This window comes from Malaya genurostris, chromosome 2 (genome assembly GCF_030247185.1).
Source record: "Malaya genurostris strain Urasoe2022 chromosome 2, Malgen_1.1, whole genome shotgun sequence".
Classification (NCBI taxonomy): Eukaryota; Metazoa; Arthropoda; class Insecta; order Diptera; family Culicidae; genus Malaya; species Malaya genurostris.
Window position 1 is genome coordinate 348,963,430 of NC_080571.1, and position 20,641 is coordinate 348,984,070.

A 20,641-nucleotide genomic window follows, 5' to 3' on the forward strand; every position below is an offset into this window, starting at 1 on the left:
AAAGGAACGTGTTGGACATGTTATTCACGAATATTTGGATATGAGAAAGCTTTGTGCAAAATGGGTGCCGCGTGAGCTCACAATCGATCAAAAACAACAACGAATAGATGATTCTGAGCAGTGTTTGGAGCTGTTATATCGAAATAAAACCTATTTTTTCGTCGATATATAACAATGGACGAAACATGGCTCCATCACTTCACTCCGGAGTCCAATCGACAGTCAGCTGAGTGGACTGCACGCGATGAACCGAACCCAAAGCGTGGAAAGACTCAACAATCGGCCGGTAAGGTTATGGCGTCTGTATTTTGAGATTCGCATGGTATAATTTTCATCGACTACCTTGAAAAGGGAAAAACCATCAACAGTGACTATTATATAGCGTTTGAAGGACGAAATTTCAAACAAACGGCCTCATTTGAAGAAGAAAAAAGTTTTGTTTCATCAAGACAATGCACCGCGTCACAAGTCGATGAAAACCATGCTGAAATTGAACGAATTGGGCTTCGAATTGCTCCCTCATCTACCGTATTCTCCAGATTTGGCCCCCAGTGACTTTTTCCTTAACTTAAGTTTACGTTTCGTCTTCGACTCATCAGTGCGTCAGCAGATTATGTTGAACTGCTGACGCAAACCCCCGGATCAACATAATCCGCTGAGCAGACGTAAAGTTAATGCTATTTGCAAGACACTTTTTTGGTACACATGAAGTGTAACGTCTAACCTGACGTCTCGAACGAAACAAGTTTCGGCTTACTGGCCGTACAGATTGTGGTAATTTGAAGGGGAAAAAAGTTTAGTTTTACCCCCAAATTTATGCTAGGTGCACATAACCTTTGAGTCGAAGACGAAACGTAAACTTAAGTGAAAATGGTTATGTGCACCTAGCATAAATTTGGGGGTAAAACTAAACTTTTTTCCCCTTCAAATTACCACAATCTGTACGGCCAGTAAGCCGAAACTTGTTTCGTTCGAGACGTCAGGTTAGACGTTACACTTCATGTGTACCAAAAAAGTGTCTTGCAAATAGCATTAACTTTACGTCTACTCAGCGGATTATGTTGATCCGGGGGTTTGCGTCAGCAGTTCAACATAATCTGCTGACGCACTGATGAGTCGAAGACGAAACGTAAACTTAAGTGAAAATGGTTATGTGCACCTAGCATAAATTTGGGGGTAAAACTAAACTTTTTTCCCCTTCAAATTACCACAATCTGTACGGCCAGTAAGCCGAAACTTGTTTCGTTCGAGACGTCAGGTTAGACGTTACACTTCATGTGTACCAAAAAAGTGTCTTGCAAATAGCATTAACTTTACGTCTGCTCAGCGGATTATGTTTATCCGGGGGTTTGCGTCAGCAGTTCAACATAATCTGCTGACGCACTGATGAGTCGAAGACGAAACGTAAACTTAAGTGAAAATGGTTATGTGCACCTAGCATAAATTTGGGGGTAAAACTAAACTTTTTTCCCCTTCAAATTACGACTTTTTCCTGTTCTCAGACCTCAAGAGAATGCTCGCTGGTAAAAAATTTAGAAGCAATGAAGAGATAATCGCTGAAACTGAGGCCTATTTTGAGGCAAAGGACAAATCGTACAACAAAAATGTTATCGAAAAGTTGGAAGATCGCTATAATCGCTGTATCGTCTCTGATGGCAATTATGTTGAATAATAAAAACGAATTTTGGCAAAAAAATGTGTGTTTCTATTAAACGATGCGAACTTTTCAGTCGAATCCAAATAACGTATTTTTTTCATGAGCCAAATTTCAAATAACGTAAATTTTTTGTTTGCGAACTTCCTCGATTTACGAACCTCCATTTAGTTCTTAAATGGAGGTTTTGCGGTATCCTTCGACACAAAAATACTCACACAGTCATTTTCTAATCCCGTCGAGCTGAATCGAATGGTATATTGCACTGTGTCTCCGGAGCTTCGATCAAAAGTCGGACCAAAAATTGTATTACCTATTTTATCACCGTACGTCTGCTCAGCGGTTTCTGTTGAACCGTTAGGTGGCGTTAGCAGTCCAACATAAACTGCTAACGCACTCATGCACCAAAGGCGGACAGTGGAAATAGAATACTATCTCCTTTCTATAAAGGAAGGCAAAAAACGTCTCTTCTTGTAACTTATAAGACACCGATTTTTTTTCTCATGAATCAGTTAGTCAATAAAGGACAGGCATATTCGTCATCTTTTTTAAAATGCATCATGTTTTCAATTTCAATACGCTGATTGGCAAATAGATCAAATAAGATTTGCAGACAATCCAGACCAGATAACCAGAAAAACAATCAGAAAGTATGTGTTTCTCATAATGAACTCTTCGCTGGTTTCTGGCCAGGAATCAGGGTCATTTCGCAGAAAGCTATTTTGCCGAAAGCCGTTTCGCCGAATACCATTTCGCCGAAAGAGTCATTTGACCGAAAGCCATTTCGCCGAAAGGGAAATTTTGCGAATTCTTCAAATGACCCGCTCCCCTGGCCAGTTTTATTTCCAAATAGCCCAACTAGTTTTTTCTCAACGAGAAGTCCTTCTACAATTGATCTGGATCTAGCAGATAAATATCACATTTACAGTGAAACGATTACTCACACAGTTATGATTCTTATTAATGACAGTCAGGATTTTCGACATCAATAAGACTATAATAATTGAAAATTCAGACAAAAGTTTATCCTATTAAATTCTCTGAAACTGAAGCGACAATACCTCAACAACCGATTCACAACAACGGCTAATATTTCAAAGTATGACGAAATCAACCTAGCAGAAACAGTGCAACAACAGAAGAACAACCACAACCCAACAACCAGCAAAACAACATAAAACCGTGCCCAATCGATGCCTTACACGCGGTATCGACAGCTAAACGTGAAAGTGAAAAATTATATTCTTTATACACCGGGTGGGAATGCGCGAGTTGGCGCTCGGCTGGAACTGATCGCATGCATGCATGAAACTCTAAGCACGTCGTCCACACCGTCGGGGTATAGACGTTCCTACGCGACCACCGTCAGGCTTCGCTCTCGTGAAGGCTGTTGGAAATTGAGCCCGGCACACACGGCTTCACGGCGGCGATCGTTTCGAGGCTGAAAATTCCCCCGACAGGCATGCAGACATTTTGTTTTCATGTGAATGTCTCTCCTAATTCACCCGGGTTGATCTTTTTTTTTTTTTGCTCTCCCCCGGCACCCTGCTGTTCGATAATCCCGCTCTTTCTACATTGGCAGAAGAAAATAAGTAGCCAACCAACCAACGCCAGAAATATGTAGCCAAATGTGGAAACGTTCATATCTCTTGCAAGTAGAATCATAGATTTTCATGCACGACGGGTGCTAAATGATTTCAACTTAGGAATCAATTCCAGTGAAGATTATAGGGCTGCTGATAAAAAAAATTGACGCTTGAGAATTCGGTTACAGACCAGGTCGGCCAGTTCGAGATTCCAGCAATCATCGTCTAAACAAAGGAAACCAAAAACAAAAGTGAAAAGTTATGATCACTGTGCTGATCGTGGCGGTCTTCCAGCAGCCAGCAGTGATCGGTTTTTACCAGTAAAATAGTGTTTTCCGTTTCACGTATACTACCGACGACGACGACGACGACCCAATCGTCGTGATAGCCCCCTGCACTCGATCGACGGGTCGAGATCGAGAGGGAAAGAGGAACTGCACTAGAGGAGTGAAATTTATTGTTGATTTATCCTCGCTTTGTGGTTCAAGCATTTATGCTATAAAATTTGTTGCAATATATACTTCCCCTCTTCCCTTCGTTTCTGACGTTTCCTCCATCACCTTGACTCGAATGTGGTAGGTTAGAGGTAGAGAATACAACAAATGCATTATTTAAATGATATTTAGCGTGATCGTTAGGCTTCGATTGTTATTATCGCATAGTGTTTTTTTTTCTTCTCTTCATTCTGCCGTGGAAGGTCTTGAGAGCCCGTCGTTGTCGTCACCACGATTTCGTGCGCTGTTTTTCCTACTAAACTGGTCCTGCAACTATTTCAAGCCTCAGTAAGGTTAGGAATGTACTTTGCCAGTTTCTTTTATTATTACCTTAATAAAGCGATCATGATTTGACCCGAAAACAAAAAAAAATACTTCAGATATACCACGGTGAGTACAGCACGGGTTTCGGCCAGTTAGCGCAGGTTCAAAAGTAAACAGTAAGCTCTGTTTGAATGCTTCGCCTTTTCTAGGGCTCGCTGATTCGCTGAGCCGTTGCTACATTTTTGTGCAACTAAAGAGCCATGCTTTAAATAGACAATGGGATCAAGGATTCTTTGCCTTAATGGAAGTCGAATAGAGAAGGGAAATCTCCACTTAGTTTACTGACGATTCGTGGTTAGATATTGCATTAGTTCAGTACAGTCAACAAAAACGTAAGGAGCTTGTTTCCTAAATGAAATTTGATACACTCTTGCGTTCACAACACGATTGGCACGATTTGGCCAACTGCCACTACTTCAATTTTTTTGTCTAGACTAATCAATCTTCTGAATCGCACGGAATTTCGACCAATCACAAAATACTGTGTAATTTCGAAGCAGTGACAAAATCTTGCTACCACTGAATTTGTAAATCTCAGGAAATACTTCATCGACACGTGAAAGATTTCGCAGGCTGATGAACGCCTGTCCATTGTGCAAAATCAAGTTTCGGTAATATTACAAGTTTTTAGATCGAAGATGGTGTAAATGAAGTACAGTCCACAAAAACGTAATTAAATAGGTTTAAAGAGGTTGTTCCCAGAATGGAATTTGATACACTCTTGCGTCCACAACCAGTGCAGTAACAGAACAAATTGGTTTTATATAAAATTCGTCTTCGCCGAGAAGGATACCAGCCGTAAAAATCAAACAAACTATCGAATTGTTACACGAAGCAGAATTCCGTGACCAGAACGCAATCAGTAAAGCTCGTGTACGATCGTGCTTCTGTTGGCCATATTGCGAAGAAGATAATAATTTAGCAAGCGATTTGCAGTTGCGGCCTGAAAACGAAACCGTACGTCACCTTTTCGATGATGATATCCAAGAATTCTCGAAAAGCGAAATTTTGATGCCAATTATCTTAAAAATGCCTCAAACGTCCAGATATGGTGTTACCAAAACAAAATTTTTTTTTGTAAAAATCGACTTTGGAACTTAAAAAATTTGAGACCGTGTAACTTTGGAAATCCTCGTAAAAAAAACTAAACATGAAAGAAAATTTTTTTTTAATGCCAAATGTCTTTTTTTTTGTGAAAATCGATTTTAAGACATCAAAAATCGAAAAAAAAAATTGATGCCGAATGTCTAACATGATGCATGAATCGTCGAGATCTGGTGTAATCTGAACATTATTTTTTTATTAAACGAAAATTTTCTAAGTGTCAAAGAAAGTTGACTTTAAAAAAATCGGGATAACACCAGATCTCGAAGTTTCAGGTATTTCTTGGACAAAACAGGAATACCGCGTAACTTGGGAAATGTGTGTAAAAACCGCGTAATTTCGGAAATCCGCGTAAAAACTACCCTGAATGACGAAAAAATATTTGTTGTCGATTTGCCCAGAAGATGTCGGCCTTTAACGCAAAATAAATATTTTGTTAAAGTCATCTTTTTCAATAAACCGCGTAATTTAATTTATAGTTCTGGAATTCTCAAAATCAAACATGGTGAAATTAATGACATATTAATTTTCTACTTATTATTTAACATAAAGACCTTTCATTTGAATCTAAGTCTGTGAAAGTCGGTCGCGCCATCTATGAGAAAAGTTAGAACACATATTTAAATTTTTTTGCAAATTTTACCCCATAACTCCGGAACCGAAAATCAGATATAAATAAAATTCAGGAATTTAGTATGGGACCACAAGACCTTTCATTTGAATCTTAGTTTTTTTGCACTAACTTTTCTCAGAGATGGCTGAACCGAATTTCACAAACTTAGGTTCAAATGAAAGGTAATGTGGTCCCATGCGTAATTCCTGAAGTGTGTTAAAAATTGTATACCATCACTTAAAATGGGGAAAAACCTTGAAAAAAAATTTAAATCGACCTAAAATCTTTTCCAATTGATAGTTTTTATCAGTAGACGGTCAAACAAACCGATTTCGGTTATTCTTTTAAGAATCGAAGAAAATTATTTTGAAGTATACCACAGTTTTTTATATGATAGTATGATTGATATGAGAAAGGCATCATTACACCACTTGGTGGATTAAAACAGGTTTTTATTTATCATCTCTTGAAATTTCTAGAAGATTGATTAGTTTTCTTGTCGCTTGACGTTTTTTGTGATATAAAATTTTAAAACATCGTGCGGTTAAATAACTGAGAATTTCAATTGATTACCTACAACTTCTTCTCAGACATATTTTTTGTAGAAGCTATAGATTTACAGTTATAATTATTTGAAAATAATGTGGTTAAAAACACATACGCCCTTTTCAAAAATTAGTCTTGAATGAAAAAAAAATTCTTTTTAATCTCGTTTATTAAAACGCGGCTTTAACCTAATTTTGGTAGTTCGCCGGGTAATGAAAAAAATATCTAAACCAGTGAAAAATACTTCGTTTGCTATACCGATCTTACATGTAAAGTATCGGTTTTCGGACAAAACTTTATCAAAATTAAAATTGTTTGTTTTTTGTAAATTGATTTTAAATTTTTAAGGTCATTTTTTCCAAGGTAGAACTTTTGTAAAATGTGGAGTTGTAGTGTAGAAATTTTGTAAAATTAAAAATTTATCTTAAGTGTTTTTATTCGAAAATTTGACTAATTTGGTGAACATCACTAATACAAAACTGTTTTGAAGGATTTGTCATTTTTCGACTATATTTTTTAATTTAATCAATTCTAGTAAAATGCTGTACACTTGAAAATGCCATTCCCTTCCCATAGATGGCAGTGAAATTGCGCTCAAGGCAATGATCATCACTAGGAATGCTAGGCCTTCGTCAAAACTCCTCTGCTTTAAAGGCGTATTCGAATTTTAAATATCTAAACTAAATGTTCGGTCAGTAAAACAAAACGGTACCCGGACCAGTGGCAGACGGGGGTCCCTGATTATCTATAGGTTTTAGGCAATTAAGCCTCATGCGATTATCTAAAATTCCTTCAAATTTTCAATTTTTCATATTCTCTGCGTAGAAACGGAGCAACAATTCCGCGTTGGACGCAATGAAAATGGCCCTGTTTTTTTTTTTTGTTTCGGCAGCATTATCTGGTTCAAGTGGATCGATTCGTCTTCTGGTTTCGTTGGTTTCGCTGATGCTTTCGAGGTTAACTGTTTGACCGGAAAATAATTACCTCTGAACATTCATTGCACGGCGCGGAATTCGATTCTCGCCCGCGAACAAGATGTACGTAAATAGCCAAACAACAGGCCAATTCATACTCGCGTCCACAACAATTTGAATTCGTTTGTTGGACAGACGGAGAACCAACAAAAAAATGTGCGTTTTTTGTTTTCTTCAGCCATAGTTAGTGGGCTTTTCGAGGTGTTCTGAAGGTGTTCGAAATCGAAACAACTTCATACATTCACCCATCAACGTCAAACGTTCACTCGATCGTTCTGAAACTATTTCCCCGCTCTTCGATCCTCGGGCGTCGGGGCTGGCTGCAACTGGAGTGGAGTGTTTAAATATTCTTTATGATTTTTTTCCCTCCGCATTTTGGTCTTCTCTCTTTGCCGCCACTCCATCTGAGACAGGCTAGTTTGTTTGAACATCTTTAAAACAACGGAACGGGATAATTGCTTCGACTGCTTGCTGCACCCCTCCCGCTGTTAGACACATCATCTATCACCCACCGATTCATTTTCTCGGCTCCTCGGATGCATTGATTGAAGCCAGCTCCAGATTTGTCCGAATGGCGCGAATAGACCCCAACCGTATAAATATTTAATATGAAGGCGATTATTTGCTATCCTATAATGAAAAATACATGTTGCTTTATAGTTATGGTTTTGCGTCCGGTTTGGTCTGTGTCATCCCCCAATGCTCATGGTAGGGGGTCCAGACCAGAACAATGGGTACCTCGGTGAAGATTCTCAGTGCCCCCCACCCCCGTCCAGGGCAAGTAATATGATAATGTGCTGCTACTCATCACAGTCAGTCAGTCAAAATAGAGCGATTCCAGCTTAGAAAAATGAGATGTGCGTGTGCTAGTGCGAGACACTCTGCCTCTTCTTCCATCCATCCATCCATCTATTATCTAGGAAACAGTCTGATATCAGCGTGACTGATCTTAAATTTATTCAACGAATTTACTACACTAATTTTAGGCCAATTGGGCGCAGTAAAAACCGGACGATCCCCCTTTGGTTTCTGAAAAAAACCCCAACGCGCCCCGGCTTTAGTTAGACGACTTAATAAGATTCTGATGGCAGTGGTAAAAAAAAAACAAACGGTTTCAGAATGCTATCGCGCACTATGATCGTGGTACCAATAAAAATAAACCTCTCGTTTTGTACAGCGTTTTTGGTAAGCTGGAAAATTTCGAACCAACAAAAGAAGAGTCACTCACCTTAGTGCTTGTGGTTCGGGGCATTCCACCGAGGGCAATGGCATACACTTCCACTTCGTAGCTCTCGACGCCGGATTCACGATCCAGTTCTGCCGCCGTCGACAGTATTCCGAGCTTCGTGTCGATATCGAACAAACGATTCACTTGCTTCCCGTCGCCAGTCACATTCGTCACATAGTACTCGATATCACTGACCGAATTCAGATAGGCGGACACCGTCAGGATGCTCGTTCCGATCGGTTCATTTTCCGACACACTACCGAACAGTTCCTTCTTCACAAACACCGGGCCATTATTGTTCGCCGGGATGGCCGTGATGATCGTTATGTAGGCGTCACTACTTTTGCGTTCATTCTGCACTGCCTCATCCGTGGCACGGATCGCTAGTTGATAGCGAATTTCTGGCTTCGAAATCGATTTTCTCAACGTTATGGCACCCGTTGACCGGTGCAACTTGAACAGGTCCGTATTACCACCGGTCATTTCATAAGTCACCAAACCGTTCGAACTGGAATCAGCATCGAAAGCGTTAATGAACATAATCGGATTGGGACTGTTATCAACGCCCAGCCGAATGTCTCGGATTGGCAAAGTGGCAGCATTCATCGAAACAAACACCGGTGCATTATCGTTAACGTCCTCCACTATCACTGTCACTAATTTTTCCGCGGATAATCGTTGCGATGGAATGGCAGCCTGATCGGTTGCGATCACCGTCAGACGGTAGGTGTCGATCGCTTCCCGATCGATTACATGCAGTGTGTGAATCACCCCCGTCGTTGGGTTAATGCCAAAGTGTCGATTTCGATTGTCCGGATCTTGATTGGAAATTTCATACGTCACCTTTCCGTTCAAACCGGAATCCGGATCTTCGGCCGTCACCGTCACTATCGGGGTTCGGATGGGAATACCTTCACGAATTTGACGAACGATCGCCGTGTTCGGAAAACTCGGTGGATTATCATTCGAATCGATCACATTCACCGTAAACAGAATCGTTGTCGATAACCGTGGATTACCACCGTCCGAAGCGGTAATATTCAATGAATAACTTTGTGTTTCCTCATAGTCTAGTAACTTATGCAAATACAGATAACCGCTGGACGGATCAATGTGAAAGGTGTCCTTTCGATTGCCGGCACCGATCGAAAACATAATTTGACTGTTGACACCGAGGTCCATATCGGTCGCACGGAACCGAATCAACTCGGTCCCGATGGCCGTGGTTTCGTTAATCGAGATTTGGCTGTGGGTTTGGGTAAATTCCGGTGCGTCGTCATTTTCATCCAGCACCTCAATCGTAACCGTCGTGCTGGCACTTAATCGATTTTGCATCGGAGCATCGTGGGCAACGATCGTTAATTTATACATTGACACCGTTTCACGATCCAGTGCTTTGGCGAGCGTAATCTGACCGGTAGCATCGTCGATTACGAATCGTTCGTCGCCATTTCCGTCGGCAATATGATAGTACACATCACCGTTCAGACCTTCGTCCGCATCGTTGGTGTACACGCGAATCAACTGGGTCCCGATCGATGATCCTTCGGAGATCTGTACCTTATATGGGGCTCTCACGAATTGCGGTGCATTATCATTCACATCGGTTATGAGAACCTTAATTTTCACCTTATCTCGCAACCGGGTCAGCCCATTATCGGAAACAATCGCTTCCAGCATGACAAAATTCTGTCCGGTCGTCTGTACCAATGCCTCCCGGTCAAATTCGTGCATAGTTTTGATGAATCCATTCCGCGAGTCGACGGTGAAATCTTCCTGTTTGCTCGATAGCATATAGATTAACTCGGCGTTCCGGCCAATGTCACGATCAACGGCAGTTAATTTACCCACGAAGCTATCGGCCGGTTCATTTTCCGCCACGCTAAATATAAACGTGCTGTTGGTAAACTGCGGTGGGTTATCGTTCTCATCGATCACATGAACGATCACCGGCACGGACGAACTTCTCGCCGGGTCACCCTCGTCGGTGCAGGTAACCGTCAGTGAGTAATAGTCCCGCTCTTCGCGATCGAGAGCACTTTTCACGTACAGGAAACCATCCGGAAAGATTCCAAACTTGCTATCGACATTTCCTTCAATAATCGTGTACGATATTCGCTGGTTTATGCCAATGTCGGCGTCCGATGCTGCCAGTGCGAAAAAGCGCGAATTCACTGCCATCGACTCCAGCAGTGAAGTCTCGTACGAGGTATGATCAAACACCGGAGTGTGATCGTTCACATCCTCGATCGTAACCGTGACACTTCCCTTCGCCGTCAGTTGCGGTTCTCCACTATCGGAAGCAGTAATTTCTAAATTTAACACCGTGCCAGGATCAACGAAAATCGGCCGATTCAAGTACAGCACCCCCGTAGTTTCCGAAACTCGGAACAAATTCTCCGGATTGTAACTCAAACCGTAGGTGATACGACTATTGGCACCCGAATCGGCATCTTTAGCCTTGGAAAGGTAAATCTCCTGACCGACAGCGGTATTCTCCGGAAGACTAATTTCATCATGATCATGTAGGAAAATCGGCGCATTGTCGTTTAGATCGATTATGGAAATATTGACAATCGTCTGTCCGAAAGCCAACCCGTTCCGAGCTGCCACCGTTAGACTGTAGAACGCAGCGGCTTCACGATCGATGTGCCGTGCACTGCTAATCGCTCCTGTTCTTTCGCTGATCTTAAAATTTTCACCCGAATCACCTTGCACGATCGAATACTCGACATCTTTGACCGAGTGCGTCGCTTTTATTCTCACCACACCAACCTCCTTCTCGTCTTTCGCTCCTTCCAAGCCGTTGTCTTCCAGCAACTGAAACTCGTATCCGCTCAAAGTATCAAACTCAATCTCTTCGACAATCGATTCCTTCACAATCTCCACAACGGCATCTTTGTCGGCTCGTCGACCACCCTTATCCTTGGCAGCGATCACCAGTTTGTACAATGGTTTCGATGACTTCTTCAGGCTACCTCTCAAACTGATCTGCCCCGTAGTTCCATCGATGGTAAACATCCCATCGCCGCCGCTGATCATTTCGTACGATATCATTGCATTCACCCCTTCATCCGGATCGGTAGCTTTTACCTGAAGAATCGGTCTCCCGGCTGGGGTATCCTCCGGTAGGGCCAAGAAATACTGCTTCGGATAAAACTCCGGATTGTTGTCATTGGCATCCTCAATCGTTAGCTGCACGGTCGCCGTCGATGATTGCGGTGGATTTCCTTGATCCCGGGCGATCACCTGGATGGTATAGTTGGGAACCCGCTCTCGATCGAGCGTACTTTTTGTGGTAAGTTGAGCGGAAATCGGATCCAGTTGAAACATACCCGGATAGTTCTTCTCCACACTACGATGCAGCAGGTACGTTATGCTTCCGTTGGTGCCCTGATCGTGATCAACGGCCGTCAAGATCGCCACTACCGTTTTCGGTTTAGCGTTTTCATTCAAGGTGACATTCAAACGAGACTGCGAAAATTGTGGTGCCTCGTCATTCTCGTCCAGAATGGTCACCTTCAGCTGTGTATGAGCCCACTTTGGATTGGGACCGCCATCACGAGCCGAAATGCTCAGCTCGATGTTTCCGTTTACCTCCCGGTCCAGTAGGGCTTGTGTTGTGATTAATCCGGACGACGGATCGATTTTGAACCACTGGTTGTTATTGCCGGAAACGAAATCGTAGAAAATTTGTGCATTAACACCGGTGTCTTCGTCGGTGGCCGTGATGCTAGCCACGTACGTTCCCGGCGGTGTGAGTTCACTCAGAACGGTTGAGTATTCGGATTTTTCAAACACCGGTTCATGATCGTTAACGTCGTTGACGTGAATGATCAAATGTGCTGTAGCGGTTCGAGGAGGATTTCCTCGATCGGTGGCCACCACCGTAAGATTGTACTTGCCAATTTCCTCTCGGTCCAGCACTCCATTGACGCGGACAATGTAAAAGCTGGGAGATTTCTCTAGCCGAAAATGTTGAAGATCGTTACCAACCACAATCCTCAAACTGGTGTCTCCGTTAAGGCCTTCATCCATATCTACAACTGAAACGGCTGCCACAACCGAACTGTTGGCAGCATTCTCATCGACCGTGGCGTAACTTCCCGTAGGAGGAAAATACTGAAATCGAATGACCGGATCATGGTCATTGGTATCGACCAGATTCACCGTGACGTACGTTCTTCCATCCTGTCGTGGAGATCCGTGATCACGGGCGAACACGGTGAAAACACAACTCTTGGGACAGGTCCCATCCGGTCTGGACAACGACTGGCAGTTTTGATGTGGACAGGTCAGCTGTTCTGTGGTCGAAATTACACCGGACTCGGGATCCACGGTGAACTGTGTTTCCGCATCCGAAAGGTAGTACGTTATCTTGCTGTTATCTCCCAAATCGTTATCCGATGCCATCACCTGAAGCACGGGAGTTCCCGGTAGGACACTTTCGTTCAGCGAAACAATATAATCGCTGTGATCGAAGATCGGTGGATTGTCGTTTACATCCAAAATCGTTACGTTTACCTGTAGGTAACCGAATTTCGGCGGTGCACCGCCATCTTTGGCGGATATGTTCAACGTATACGATCCTCGTGTTTCGCGATCCAGCTTGCCAGTAGTTTCCAGATGTAGGTAATATACATCACCACTGGGATTGGTGGTAACTGCTAGGCGAAATTTTTCATCGTGATTACCGGCGACGATCCGATAGTCGTCGGTTACGCCGTTTTCGCCGATGTCCTTGTCGGTGGCGGCATCCAACAGTAGCCTGGTACCTGAGATGGCACTTTCCGAAAATGAAACCGCTATACTCGGTTCCGGAAACTCAGGAGCATTATCATTTACATCTACTACGGTTATCCGAACCTCGATCGGGTACGTCGGTTGACTCGACAGGATCACCAAATCGTACCGATCGTTTTTGGTTGATTCTCGATCCAGAATGGCATTGGTCTTGATTTCACCGGTGGTTGGATCGAGTGTAAACTCCCGCGGGGGTTCATTGAAACGGTATGTGAACCCGGGTTTGGTTGGAATATAACCCACCACGGTTAGGCGAGGTTCGTTTTCAAATATCTCAAATTGAACTCGCGTATCGACGGCTCGCGACTGCATTGCACCATCGTTGGAGGATCTTCGACGGGCTCCTATCACTACACCTGGCCCTGGTCCTGGTCCAGGTCCATGTGCACCTACGCCTTCTATCGCGGCGTACAGTTCTAATATGACTAGCAGCCAAAAGGCAATTTTTAAACTGGCACACCGCATTTTGTCTGGCTTCAATCACTGTAAAGCTCCCGTTGCTATCTAGTGCTTCTTATCTTCAGCTCTCGGCTGCACTCAATTTTATTACTAGACACCAATGATGCGTCATAATAATGCTGGTACACTGATGATGATGATGACCTGAGTTAATTGTTTTAACCTATCGAGTGCCCTCACTTTACGATCCATCACAAACGATCAACACTCCACATAACTGCTAACGCACTGCTATGAACACAATTTAACCAAACACAATTTGACGTCACTTGCTATCAGTAGCTGGGGGCACACTTTTCACGATAATTGCAGTGATCAATTTCTTCCGAATCTTGTTTCACCCAGCGAAGCTCACTTAAGGAATTAAAAATCATCATTGCCATACAGCCGTCCGTCTTCCAGTAGAAACTACGCACACATGTCTTCTCACACTTCTAACTTTTCTGTGTTGTCTGGTCCCTTGCACTTTTGCACTTTATCTTGGACTTTTCTTGATGACTTGCTTCGTCTTCTTTTTTTTCTCTCTCTCTCTTTCTTCTTCGCTCACTCTCCGAGAAAATTTTAAAACCCAAAAATTTCCAGCAACATTTTTTCACTTCCTTCTGCTTTTCCGTTTCTCTTCGCTCTGATCTGCAGCAGTTCCACGCATACCCGAGAGCTGCCTGCGAATAGTCTAAAAAATAAAAGAAAAAAAACATAATTTCTCCTGAGTCTTGTTGTTGTGTTGTAATTTAAAGAAAAAAAAAGTATCTACACATCAAGTGGTCAAGTATTTGTTTCGAGAAAAGCAAGAATCTTCACAGAACACCACCAGGAATCGCAGCGATCACACACACACATACACAGAGAGGTTTAGCCTCAAACTGGAATGAACTTTCGGGAGAAACTTGGAAAGCTCACAGATCTCACTAACACCGCCGCCGGTGCAAAGTCATCACCTCACCAACCAACCAACCAACCAACCACAACCATGGAGGGACTCTTTGGGGACCCCTGAATGGAAACAAGTTGTAATGGCGCAGGTTCACACCAACACCAACCAGAGCATCGCCAGAGCCAGAGAGAGAGTGGAGACGTGGAGATGGAAGGTAAAATATTTGCTACACCAAATTCCTGCTGGTTGTCGTCGTCGTCGTCATCTCCATTCCTTGCCGGGCCCTGGGCTGGTGGCGAAACGGTTGACAAGTTAGGTCACATTTTCCGTTAAATTCAGCCAAAAATTTTCCAACTCAGCTTATCGAGATCGATCGATCGATCGAGGACCACGGGCAAATGGTTTGCTGGTTCAGGCTAGGGAAGACAGCCACAAAAAAAACGCAGCAGCATGTAATTTTTTTTTCTCAATAGCACAACCAGTACCCCTTGAGGCTAAACAACGGAGTCTTCAAAGTTCTGTGTTTGCAAGGAATACACGGAACTCTGTTTGCTGATGTGGAGGAATTTTTCGCTTACTGTGCAATTAGTCAGACAACAAATAAATAATTTTTTTTTGTTTTCACTAGAATTCAAGTTCCATTTTGAAATAATAATTAAATTCGCATATCAAATCAGAAAAAATATCTAATCTATCAATGTAAAACAATTCCGAATAGTCTGAGTAAAAAATAAACTCTATGCCCACCGGGCCACTATGGGCCAGGAAAATCAACGAAAATCAAAAATCATCAGTGAAAAAATCACTACTGCGAAGGGGAAAATCGTCGTTTTTGAAATCGCAACCGATCTGATCTCAATGTGATTATGATTTTTGTGTGATCGCCTGATCACTGGAATGTAAGATCAGTCAAAATGTCAAGTGATTAGTGCACGAAAACGATGATTCTTGATGATGATCAGCCACAAATGCACAGAGACGTCAGAAATTAGTGAAATTGAACATCGAAAGATGATTCAACCAGACATTTGAACTAAAGTCGTGCATTGATAATTTTGATCATTTGAAATACCTGGAAATTGTTAATTTTCTAACTCACGCATCCACCCAATCCCTAAATTCACGATAGTTAGAAAATTAGAAAGTTAGACTTTCAGGGAAGTCACAAAATAGACAAAAAATTCATCGAGTTGAAAACTCTCCACATATGAAATGACAAAAATCTGTTTCAATCCACCTAGTGGTTTAACGGTACTTTTTTCACTAACACTTAAAGAGAAATCGATCGAGTTTCATATTGGAAATTTTAAATAACTATTTTTCGGAACCGGAATCGGAAGACTGTCGCAGCTGCAGTAAGTTTTTAGTTTTACAATCTGTTTCGAAAATTTCGAACGTTTTTGTGTCGTCAACTATAAAGACTGTCCCAGAAAGCATGGACGCACTTTGATTTCGCTGTAAATAATTCACAAGTGTTAGATATTCAAATTTTATTCGATATACTGATAATATTAGACTACAACAACAAAATATTATTCTCAACATTTGCTACTTAGCCATTGTCGGCTAGCTGGCGCACCTTCTTGCGAACGTTCCTTATTAAATTCCGAACACTTTTTTCCAATCTTTTTCGAACTGTTGAATGGTTCCGGCTGCCAAGACATGTTTCCTAAGATGTGCCTTCGTTAATGCCCAAAATTCATCAATTGGTCGAAGTTGTGGGCAATTTGGTGGATTCATGTCTTTTGGGATGAACGTGACATTTTTAATAGTATACCATTCTACCGTTGATTTCGAGTAGTGGCAAGAAGCAAGATCTGGCCAGAGGATCCTTGTGGATTCGAATCATGGGTAGAAGTCGTTTTTGTAAACATTCCTTGATGTATATTTCGCTGTTCATTGAAGGGTTTCGAAATCTTACCGCAGCTACAAATTGCTTGCCAGACCATAGCTTTCTTACCAAATTTTTAGACTTCAATCGATGTCTCGGACTGGTTTAACACTTGCCCTTCTCGCACCGTATAATATTGTAGTCCGGGCAAGGATTTGTAATCAGTTCGGTTTTACATCTCATCCAAGTCAGTCGATAAAACAAAACCGCTTATGTTCGGGACAGAAGAAACCAAGTACAGTATTGTGTAGTGAACAATAGACTTCGAAATGAGTGAACCAAACGAACAAAAGCTACCGCCGATACGAAAGAATACAATTGTTGTTGACTTCAGGCAGTGCAAAATTCGACCTTCGATACGAGAACTTGAAGGTTTGCTTAAGAAGCAAATGCATCTTGACATTAAACGTGTGCATTTACTTCAATGCAATAAGACGAATAATGTTGTTTACATCCAGTTTTATAAAGAGTTTGATGCAATTCAATTCGCAAAAGACCATAACAATGTGCACTATGTGGAGCACGAGAACATTAAGTACAACATTCCAGTATATATGGATGATAGTGCTATAGAAGTGCGTGTGCATGATCTTCACTCAAGCGTCACCGATTCTTATATTCGCAAAACTATATCCCAATACGGAGAGATTCTCTCTATCGAAAAAGAAAAGTGGAAGAATTTTTTCCCCGGTATTCTAAATGGCGTACGTTTGTTACGCATACACTTGAAGAGGCCTATACCTTCTTATGTGATTTTCGGTCAAGATACAAGAATTCCGTGAAAATCACTTGTTACCTATGACAATCAGATGGCCACATGTCAACCTTGCCACAAAAGCTGTTCACTACGGTAAGCCATGTGATAAACTGGACAAGGAGACAACTACACCAAAGGACAACGGTGCTTCCTTCACACCAACCCCAAGCAACCCCAGTACACCTGTGACAGCCGCCAACAACAATGAAGCATCCCCTTCAACGAAACCATCAGTATCCTCTATAGAACAAAGTACACCGTCTGCAGTTAACAACTTACCCTCCAACCAACCAGCAATTGCAACCAATATACAACAAGGTGCAACTACAGCAACTAGCAACGAAACGAAGACGGAAATCGACAACAATACCATCGATGCGACAATGGATGACGAGACGACTAGCAATCCTCGCAGGAGGGAAATGGAAGATCCTCTCCCCCTAGAAAAAGAGTGACAACGAGATCCAACTCAAAAAAAAATTATTTAAAAAATCGGCTCAATCGGCCACGTAAAGCATGTACGCAAAAAGGCCTGAATAAAAAATATCTTTTAAATAAAAAAAAAGGATTTGTAATCGAGTTTCACGTAGGTTTCGTCGTCCATGATTATGCAGTTCAAATTTCCAGCAAGAATCGTATTGTACAGCTTTCGAACCCTCGGCCTTATCGATGCTTCTTGTTTCGGACTACGTGTTGGATGTTTCTGCTTCTTATAGGTTCGATGATTCAAACTTTCTTAGCACGAAGAACATTTGACTTCCAAGTGCCCACTTTTTTAGCCACATCGCGAACTGAAACCTAATGAAAAACGAAATAAACAACTGCACAAGTGGTTAGAGAAGAGTGTAAACAACAGGACGTCCTAAAAATTGACATATTCTGAACCATTGCGAAATGGTAGCGGCTTTTGGTTGCCTTCATACTTTCTGGGACAGTCTTTATGAAGGTTCGAAATTTTTATCATTCATTATCCTGCCTTTACCTTAGCACCGTATTTAACAAAAATAACTTTACAGTCTGGGTCGTGACTCTGTTCTCTTCAAAAGGGTTGAAATCTTAGACTCATGTGTGCTCGGTGCCGATGAACTCGCTTTTGTTTTCAAAATCGACTTGGTGTTGGTTTTCGTTTTCTTTATCGGGTGTAGAGGCGGTGTTGTGTTTTCTTCATCCGCATGTACGTACCGGTGTTCTTTATAAGATTTTTTATTCATTTCAAACGTCAGATCCGATTAAAATTCAATAATAAGACCATAAGCCATCGCTAAGAAAAGCGAGTTCGTTCCATTTTAGAGTTTCTGACCACTAGTTCCGGTTTTTCCGGAACCGAAAGCCAAGGACTGGTATAGCCGGAATGGATACGTTCGGCCATCAACTGACAAGACCTATCGATTGGAGCTGATTTGAGCCTCCAGCAACCCCATTTTCCGTATTTTGCTTCACTGCTCTGTATAACTGTCTGAAATGTTCAACACTTTTATCCTGTAATTCTAGAATCCGGAAATCGGATGCAGATGAAATTCAGACCATTCATTTTATAATCTAAGTTTGTGAAAATCGGTCACGCCATCTGAGTGAGTAATAAATTTTAGATTGGAATTTTTACACTAATCATCGCGTTATTCCGGAACCGGCAGTCGAAACAAGATAAAATTCAGAAATTTACTATGGAATCATACGAGTTTTCATTTGAATCTAATTTCTTGAACATCGGTTCAGCTATTTCCGAGAAAAGTTAGTATACATATTTTCATTTTTTGCCTTTCTCATATAGAAAGGTTATACAATCACTTGAAAAACCGACTAGTAAAAAAGTAAAAGCGTCATATACCATTCGACTCAGTTCATCGAGCTGAGCAATGTCTGTGTGTGTGTCAAATAATCTCACTAGGTTTTTTCGGAGATGGCTTAACCGATTTTGACAAACTTAGATTCAAATGAAAGGAATTATAGGTTAAAGTGTGTTCAATATTGTACACCGCCACTTAAACCGGCGAAACAAATCACGTAAAAAAATTTCTAAACTGGTCTCAAAACTACACAAATCGATAGTCATTATCAGTAGGCAACTAAACAAACGGACTCCGATTATCCTGGTTCCCGGTCTCCGGTTCCGGAAGCACCGGAAATAGTAGTCATATGTACTAAAATGGATCTCACTCTCTTTCCTTAGCGATGGTTTGACCGATTTCCACAAACTTAGATTCAAATGAAAGGTCTCATGGTCCCAAACGGAATTCCTGAATTTCATCCGGATCCGACTTCCGGTTCCGGAGTTATAGGGTAAAGTGTGTTGAATATTGTACACCGTCACTTAAACTGACGGAACAAAAACCGTAAAAAATGTTGTCAACTGGACACAAAACCGTTATTCCCAATCTTAGGGTCGAATGAAAGGTCTTATGGTCCTACCAAAAATTACTGCATATTTTCGAGTACAACAAACATTTAAATCGTCATTTAGAGTGCGATGGCAAAATTTGTATAAAATCTTCAAAATTTGAATAAAAACTAGTAGAGTTTGTACGTCATGTTAGTTGGTGGCCGTTTTCTTAAGGATGACCTACACGAGCAAAGCACTGTTTCATTCTGTATGTTATACTAGTTAATGCACAAGCAATCCCTTGGTTTCTTTCAAAAATCGAAGAGAAATTTTTTTTAAAAGAATACCACACTATTATACATGAGAAAGGCATCATTACACCACTAGGTGGATTAAAACAGGTTTTTTAACATGATATTGCTAGTTCTAAATTAGAATTTTTCATAGAATTATATTTCAACACCATTAAATTATACTATATTTAAATGATATTAAAATTATTATTATTTAACCATAATTGATCATTCGGTGTGGGAGGTGTTAAAATATTATTCTAGTGAAATTATTCAACTAAAGGCGCAAGCGACAAATTAGTGCAATTTTAATCATTCTTGTAGACACTGGTCATGCAATCATTATGATCAAATTATAATAAAAAAAATCATTTCATTATCATTCATGAAAAAATCACTTGAAGAGGTTTTCTAAAAAAACTCAGTAACTGAAAAAATCACTTCCGCGTGATTTTTTGTGTCAGCCAAACTTTATGACGATTTTTTTTTCATGCATTATGATAATCAGGTTGGTAAAACTAGTGAGTAAATTTGTAATATTATATACTACACAAACCAAAAGTGTTCGTCATTTATACCGGAAGTTGTTATCATCTCTTGTATTCCCAAATTATTCGGAAAAATAGTAAATAATAATTTTTTCAGCAGGTAAAAAATCTTATTATAAATAATCAACATGACTTTTTTAAAGGCCGCTCGACTGCGTCTAATTAACTAGAAT

General features: G+C 41.2%; 1 protein-coding gene across 1 annotated transcript in view; it reads right to left on the reverse strand.

The window, feature by feature from the left end:
• Positions 1-20,641, reverse strand: part of LOC131432073 (cadherin-related tumor suppressor) — a 317,261-nt gene that overhangs the window by 254,997 nt on the left and 41,623 nt on the right. The window contains exon 3 of the mRNA XM_058598123.1: positions 8,524-14,458. Within this exon, the coding sequence (XP_058454106.1) occupies positions 8,524-13,791 (5,268 nt within the window). The 5' untranslated portion in view covers positions 13,792-14,458. The remainder of the gene's footprint in view (positions 1-8,523; positions 14,459-20,641) is intronic.